We start from the raw sequence: 8619 nt of genomic DNA, 5'->3' as shown, positions 1-8619 counted from the left end.
CATTTGTTTATGCAAATGAGCCTGATACGCCGATTCCCGAACGAATTTGCGTCGCGTAACCGTCGCTAACGTCGTTTGCGTAAGCGTAAGGTTACCCCTGCTACATGAGGGGTAACCTTACGCCAGTCCCACGTAGGCCATGTTAAGTATGGCGTCGGGTCTGCGTCGTCTTTTCCCGTCGGGTACGCCGTTTTCCTAAGTCGTTCTTGAATACGACTTTACGTCAATGACGCACACGTCAGGGTCGTCATTGACGTTTTCCGCCGAGAACTGGAGCATGCGCACTGGGCTATTTTAAGCCCGGCGCATGCGCAGTTCGTTCAAATCGGGGGCGCGCTTAATTTAAATACAAGCCGGCCCCCTTGGAGTTACGTGGGGTTTCCCCCGGGCCAATTACACTACGCCGCCCCAAACTACGGAGCAAGTGTTTGGGGAATACAGCACTTGCTCCTGTAGGTTGGAGCGGCGTAGTGTAAATGGCTTACGCGCCGCCCGCCCAAAATCTACGGGAATATGGCCCTTTATTACTAAGTTTCAGTTGATTAATCCAACGTCTTCGCAGATCCTCCGTTGGGGCGAAGATATAAAGTGGTCCGTCATCATACACGATCTGAAATAAAAGAAGAGGTTGTATGTGACTTCAGGCAAAATAAGTGAAATAACAAAAAATAATCGACCAGCAAAAATCAAAGCAGAATGATGAAGTGATTGTCCGTCCTCCAGAGACCATCGGCCCCGTGGGGGAACAATTGCCTTGGCTGCTATGGGGCCCGGACAGCAGAAGGGGGCCCACTATGGAAGTTGTTTGGGAAAACTAAACTATAAAATATTATTATTGCTATTTATGAATATATTACTGACACCAATGCTGGGGGTTATAATTGCACTCACTGGCCCGGATTCAGGTAGATTTGTGCATTTTTTACGGAGGCGCAGGGCAACGTTTTTGCCCTGCCCCCCCGCAAATTTACTGCGCTGCCCTTGATTCACGGATCAGTAGCTACGTAAATTGCGTGGGCGCGCCGGCAAAATGCCCGGCATAAGCGCGCGCAATTTAAATGATCCCGTAGGGGGCGGGAATCATTTAAATTAGGCGCGTTCCCGCGCCGATCGTAGAGCACATGCTCCGTCGGGAAACTTTCCCGACGTGCATTGCGGCAAATGACGTCGCAAGGACGTCATTTGCTTCAAAGTGAACGTAAATGGCGTCCAGCGCCATTCACGAATCACTTACGCAAACTACGTAAATTTGAAATTTTGGCGACGCGGGAACGACGGGTATATGTAACATGGGCTGCCCCTGCTAATGGCAGGGGCAGCCTTACACGAAAAACGCCGTACGTAAACGACGTAAACTGCGTACGCAGGGCTCGCGTAACGTTGTGAATCGGCGTTAGTATGCAATTTGCATACTATACGCTGAGCACAACAGGAACGCCCCCTAGCGGCCATCGCAAGAATGCAGCCTAAGATATGGGGGCATAAGAGCCTTATGCCGCGCAGATCTTAGGCTGCAGTCGGCGTAACGAGGTTCCTGAATCAGGAGCATTCGTTACGCCGGGGCAAGTAAGCAATTGCGCTGCGTAACTATGGTTACACAGGCGCAATTGCTTCTTGAATCCGGGCCACTGACACCAATGATGGGGGTTATTATTGAACTCACTGACATCAATGCTGGGGGTAATTATTGAACTCACTGACACCAATGCTGGGGGTTATTGTGACGGCGTTAGTGTGTATTGCGACACACTGTAAAAAAAAAAAAGGAGCAGGACCGAAATTTGTGGGCGTTGAGGTGCGTTGTACCCCATTCATTTTGAACAGGCTGCCTAACTTAACGCAATGCACCTCAATGACGAAAATGCACCGATACCGTGGGCCCCCTCTGGAGGTGTCGGGGGGCCGCACTTGAGGCCCTCTATCATTTTCAAGCTGACCGCCACCATCTGAAGTAATGACATGGTTATCGCTGAATAAACAGGCCCATAGCAGGGATTTATAAACTGCCCTGGCCCATAGGGGGCGCACAGGGGGTGAGAGCTGACCTGATTAAACCATATGGCCCGGATTCACAGACAGCGGCGCACATTTATGCCGCCATAGCATATCTCCTTTACGCTACGCCGACGCAACGCAGAGAGGCAAGCACTGAATTCACAAAGCCAGTGCTTCCGAAACTGCGCTGGGTTTCCTAAGCGTAAGGCGGCGTAGGTGGAAGTGGGCGTGAGCCATGCAAATGAGGCGTGACCCCATGCAAATGATGTACCCAGCGCCAGACAGATACGTATAACGAACGGCGCATGCGCCGTCCCGTGGTCGCATCCCAGTGCGCATGCTCAGAATCACGTCGGAACTACTCCCTAAGATACGCCGGATCACTGCCTACGGCGTGAACGTAACCTACGCCCAGCCCTATTCACGTCCTACGTAAACTACGTAAAATACGCCGGCTTGTGTTCCCTGGTGCAGCCCTTTGCATGGATGCTGCCGAGTTACACCTCCTTTATGGGGCTTAACTTTACGACGTACGTATAACTTACGCGCACTTGCGTCGGGCGCACGTACGTTTGTGAATCGCCGTATCTCCCTCATTTGCATATTTGAATGGAAAATCAATGGGAGCGCCACATGCGTCCAGCGTAAATATGCGCCCACTCTACGCCGGCGTAGGCAAGTTACGTCGGTCGGATGAAGCCTATTTTCAGGCGTATCTTAGTTTCTGAGTCCGGCGCATAGATACGACGGCGCATATTTGCACTTACGCGCCGTATCGGCGCAAGTGCTTTGTGAATCCGGGCATATGACTTTTTTTTTTTGCCAGCCTAGCCAGCACACATCGGATTTATGTACAATCGGCGGAACCTTCCAAAAAAGCTGACCACGGCTTTCAGTTTTTTTTTTTCCCCAAAGACGTAAAAAGAGCTGGCTCAGATTTTTATAAATTACTTCCTCTTCACTTCCTCATCATCATTAACCCCTTCCCAGCTACACAGCACAACATCCAACCTCAGATAAGTTTGTTTTAGTTATTTTATTCTACGTGCAGCAAGTAATGTGTAACCGTAACATTGCCAGGTACTATCTCTCACACGCAGTGGCATCACTAGGGTTGGTGTAACCTGGTGCGGTGTCAGCCCCACCCCTCGCCCCCCTCTGTCTATCCTGCCCAGCGCCCTGCAGGCAGTGCACGATCATGGAACGCACCCCAAACCGGGCCTTGTAAATGATAGTATAGGGTGGTATAGTGGCAGGTTAAGGTCGTATAGGGTGGTATAGTGGCAGACTAGGGTGGTATAGTGGCAGGCTAGGGTGGTGTAGGTTAGGGAAGTAAATGGCAGTTTGTCTGGTATAGGGCAGGTTATGGTAATATAGGGCAGGTTGGATTGGTATTGGGAAGGATAGGGTAATATAGGGCAGGTTAGAGTAATATAGGGCAGGTTGGGGTTGTATAGGGAAGGTTAGGGTGGTAAAAGGCCTGTTGAAGAGGTATAGGGCAGGTTGGGGTGTATAAGGCAGGTTAGTGTAATTTAGGGCAGGTTATGGTAATATTTGGGTGGTATAGGGCAGGTTAGGTTGGTATAAGGCCTGTTGGGGAGGTATAGGGCAGTTTAGGGTGTATAGGGCAGGTTAGGGTGGAATAGGACAGGTTAGGTTGGTGAAGGGCAGGTTGGGGTGGTATAGAGCAGGTTGGGTGATATACTGTAGGTTGGGTGGTATAGAGGACAGTTTTGGGTGGAATAGGGCAGGTTAGGATGATGTAGGGCAGTTTGGGGTGATATAGGGCAGGTTGGGGTGGTTTAGGGCAGGTATGCGTAATATAAGGCAGTTTATGATGGTATAGCGCAGGTTAGGATGGCATAGGGCAGGTTAGGGTGGTATAAGGCTTGTTGGGGGGGGGGGGGGATAGGGCAGTTAAGGGTGTATAGGGCAGGTTGGTTAGGGTGGTATAGGGCAGTTTGGGTGGAATAGGACAGGTTAGGTTGGTATAGGGCAGGCTGGGGTGATATAGGGCAGGTTGGGGAGATATCAAGGACAGTTTTGGGTGGAATTGGGCAGGTTGGTGTGGTATAGGGTAGGTTAGGGTGGTATAGGGCAGGTTGGGGTGGAATAGGGTAAGTTAGGGTGATATAGGGAAGGTTGGGGTGGTTTAGGGCAGGTATGGGTAATATAGGGCAGTTTATGGTGGTATAGGGCAGTTTGGGGTGGTATAGGGCAGGTATGGGTAATATAGGGCAGTTTATGGTGGTATATGGCAGGTTGGGATGGTTTAGGGCAGGTATGGGTAATATAGGGTAGTTTATGGTGGTATAGGGCAGGTTGGGGTGGTATAGGGCAGGTTGGGATGGCATAGGGCAGGTTGGGGTGGTAAAGGGCAGGTTGGGATGGCATAGGGCAGGTTGGGGTGGTAAAGGGCAGGTTGGGATGGCATAGGGCAGGTTAGGGTGGTATAGGGCAGGTTAGCACAGGTCACATTACTCACCTCACAATGCTTTCACAAGGTTGGCACCATTTATGTTTAGACATCATCCAGGAATGCCATCTACTTCCTGGACTGAGATGTCGGCTTCCAATCACGTAAATCCTTGTACCAGATACCAGACGGAAGTTTGGGAGGACAGATTGAATTTCAATTTCAAGCGGACCTCCAGCCTTCCCCTCAGTCTTGCACAGTTGTACCGGCTCTTCTCCTGGACTGAGACTGTTCACTCCGATTTCACTGCACACTGCGAGCTTCTCACCATGTGCATTAAAAGCTGCAGCAAATCAGATAGAACCCCCCCCCCCCTCATTTCCTGGCTGGAGGATGTCAAGCATCATCTAGTGCCATTAATATGGAGGTGGCCCCCCATTGTGGCTCTAACATCCTCCATTCTTGTGGGAAGGTTGTTTGCTGCCCCCCACCCACTAAATAAAACCACCAGCCGCCACTGCCTGAACTCCACTACGTAGAGTCTACCTACCTTTGTTTATAAAGAGTATGTTTTATAAAGTATTCTTATACGGCTTTAATTGGAATATCATCAATATTACCTTTCTAAAAATATAATAATTATACTTACTGTATATACTCGAGTATAAGCCGAGTTTTTCAGCACATTTTTTTTTGTGCTGAAAATGCCCCCCTCGGCTTATACTCGAGTCACCTTTTTGCGCCCGATCTCCCGGACTTTCGGGACTAGGTACCAGCCGGCCGTAGGTCCCCTAGACCCCAAACTTGGCACACATGTAGCCCCACTCTTCCTCTACAAGTGTGCAAAGTTTGTTGTCCAGGGAACATACAGCCGGGGAGCACCGATTTTTCAAATCCGGGCACCCCTGCCATAGACTCCCATGTTAAACGGAAATTTCTCTGGTAATTTTGGGGACCCAGGACCGGCCTGCCGTAGGTCCCCTGAACTTGGCACACATGTAGCCCCAGTTCTCTTCTACAAGTGTGCAAAGTTTGCTGTCTGGGGGACCTACGGCCGGGGAGCACAGGTTTTTAAAACCCAGGCACCCCTTCTATATATTCCCATGTTAAATGTAAGTCTAGTCATGCACACAGTGAGGCATGGACACAGTGAGGCAAGGACACAGTGGGGCAAGGACACAGTGGGGCATGGACACAGTGAGGCATGGACACAGTGAGGCATGGACACAGTGAGGCATGGACACAGTGAGGCATGGACACAGTGAGGCATGGACACAGTGAGGCATGGACACAGTGAGGCATGGACACAGTGGGGCATGGACACAGTGGGGCAAGGACACAGTGGGGCATGGACACAGTGAGGCATGGACACAGTGGGGCATGGACACAGTGGGGCATGGGCACAGTGAGGCAAGGACACAGTGAGGCAAGGACACAGTGGGGCAAGGACACAGTGGGGCATGGACACAGTGGGGCATGGACACAGTGGGGCATGGACACAGTGGGGCACAGTGAGGCATGGGCACAGTGGGGCAGGGGCACAGTGAGGCATGGACACAGTGAGGCATGGACACAGTGAGGCACAGTGGGGCATGGACACAGTGGGGCATGGACACAGTGGGGCATGGACACAGTGAGGCATGGACACAGTGGGGCACAGTGAGGCATGGACACAGTGAGGCATGGGCACAGTGGGGCATGGGCACAGTAAGGGGTGGACACAGTGAGGCATGGGTACAGTGAGGTATGGGCACAGTAAGGGGTGGACACAGTGAGGCATGGGTACAGTAAGGGGTGGCATGCACATAGGCAAAGTGAGGCATGCAGATGGACACCCTAGGCTTATACTCGAGTCAATACGTTTTCCCATTTTTTTTTGTGGTAAAATGAGGTGCCTCGGCTTATATTCGGGTATATACGGTAATTTGGCATCAATAAAGCAATTTAAACTGCAGGGGAGGTTTTCTCATTTCCCCTTTTCAAAAAGCATAATTTTCACGCACAGTTACAAAAAGCGCAAAGAGCAATAAAAAGATGAATCAAACGTGAAATCTGTTACTTGTGGGCGCACACATTGTTCGTTCAGCATGACAACGGAGTTTTTAAAAGTATCTTCTTGAGAAATAGAAGTGAAAAATAACAGCGGCGGGATGAGGAGACCACATGGCAGATGTTTTTTACGGTCTGTTGAGCACAGTTTTTGTTCCCCCCCCCAGACAATGTTCGTGATAATTATAGTCTGGGGATCATTGTTATTGGTAAGGTAACTTTCAAATTGCTGTATAACCACTTAAGCTCCGGACCAATATGCTGGCTAAAGACCCAAGGTGTTTTTACAGTTCGGGACTGCGTCGCTTTAACAGACAATTGCGCGGTCGTGCGACGTGGCTCCCAAACAGAATTGACGTCCTTTTTTCCCCACAAATAGAGCTTTCTTTTGGTGGTATTTGATCACCTCTGCGGTGTTTATTTTTTGCGCTATAAACAAAAATAGAGCGACAATTTTGAAAAAAATGCAATATTTTTTACTTTTTGCTATAATAAATATCCCCCAAAAATATATATAATTTTTTTTTTTTCCTCAGTTTAGGCCGATACGTATTCTTCTACCTATTTTTGGTAAAAAAAATTGCAATAAGCGTTTATCGATTGGTTTGCGCAAAATTTATAGCGTTTACAAAATAGGGGATAGTTTTATTGCATTTTTTTTTTTTTTTTTACTACTAATGGCGGCGATCAGCGATTTTTTTTTCGTGACTGCGACATTATGGCGGACACTTCGGACAATTTCGACACATTTTTGGGACCATTGTCATTTTCACAGCAAAAAATGCATTTAAATTGCATTGTTTACTGTGAAAATGACAGTTGCAGTTTGGAAGTTAACCACAGGGGGGCGCTGTAGGAGTTAGGGTTCACTTTGTGAGTGTTTACAACTGTAGGGGGGTGTGGCTGTAGGTGTGACGTCATCGATCGTGTTTCCCCTATAAAGGGGATGACGCGATCGATACGCCGCCACATTGAAGCAAAGGGAAGCCGTGTTTACACACGGCTCTCCCCGTTCTTCAGCTCCGGGGACCGATCGCCGCACTCGAGCGGCGATTGGGTCCGCGGGACCCGCGGTCCCGGAGCTTCGGACCGGGTCGCGGGAGTGCGTCGCGGGCGCGCGCCCGCGACCCACGGCTGGGTACAAGTACAGGACGTATATATACGTGCTTGTGCCCAGCCGTGCCATTCTGCCGACGTATATGTGCAGGAGGCGGTCCGGAAGTGGATAATGTAACAAACTGTTCTATATGTATAAGAGAAAAAAAATGTATGTAACAAAAACCTTCATCTTCCGTGGAGGTATCCTCAGAAGACGATGGAACTCATCAGCGCCCATCAATGCAGCCTACCAGCACCCATCAATGCAGCCTACCAGCACCCATCAATGCAGCCTCAACACTGTCCATCACTGCAGCCTACCAGCACCCAACAATGCAGCCTCACCAGCACCCATCAATGAATGTTTGCTTGCTTCCATTCATTCTGGAGTTGGGACACAGACACAGTCCCCCACTGCCACTGCGCCTCTGACACTGTGTGCGGACGGAGCGGTGGCTGCCTGCTGATGCTGAGACTTAGTTGCTTGTTGCAGAGAGAAGAGAGTAGGAATGCCAGTGGCCGGGCGCCATTAGGCAGCAGTGCGCCCTAGGCGGCTGCCTAGTTTGCCTAGTGGTAGCACCAGCCCCGATCCTCCCTGCAGTGCACTATAACCAGAGCCAGTCCAAAAGGCAGGCAGAAAGAAGTGGCCACCTTAGATGCTCTAGAGGGGGGGTGCAAAAAATGACAGGACCCAGAGTTCTTTCTTAATTACCAAGACTTAGGGGTAGATTCAGAAAGACGTTACGCCGCGTAATTTCTAGGATGCTCCGGCGTATCTTTTTTCTCTATTCAGAAAACAAGATACGCCGGAATGTGGCTAAGATCCGACTGGCGTAAGTCTCTTACGCCGTCGTATCTTAGTTGCATATTTACGCTGGCCGCTAGGTGGCGCTTCCGTCGATTTACACAAGGAATATGCAAATTAGGCAGATACGCCGATTCAGAAACGTACGTCCGCCCGGCGCCTTTTTTTTACGTTAGGCTTTTTCCGGCGTAAAGTTACCCCTGCTATATGAGGGGTATCCTATGTTAAGTATGGACGTCGGGCCAGCGTCGAATTT

At 49.9% G+C, this 8619-nt stretch overlaps 1 protein-coding gene across 1 annotated transcript in view; it reads right to left on the bottom strand.

The window, feature by feature from the left end:
* The window catches only part of BTK (Bruton tyrosine kinase), a 61959-nt gene that overhangs the window by 28423 nt on the left and 24917 nt on the right, over positions 1-8619 (bottom strand). Inside the window, exon 5 of the mRNA XM_040322740.1 lies at positions 529-610. Coding sequence (XP_040178674.1) covers positions 529-610 — 82 coding nt within the window. The remainder of the gene's footprint in view (positions 1-528; positions 611-8619) is intronic.

Source organism: Rana temporaria, chromosome 9 (genome assembly GCF_905171775.1).
Source record: "Rana temporaria chromosome 9, aRanTem1.1, whole genome shotgun sequence".
NCBI classification, from domain to species: Eukaryota; Metazoa; Chordata; class Amphibia; order Anura; family Ranidae; genus Rana; species Rana temporaria.
Note: the sequence above shows the minus strand (reverse complement) of the source record. Positions and strands in the feature narration are given on the sequence as shown.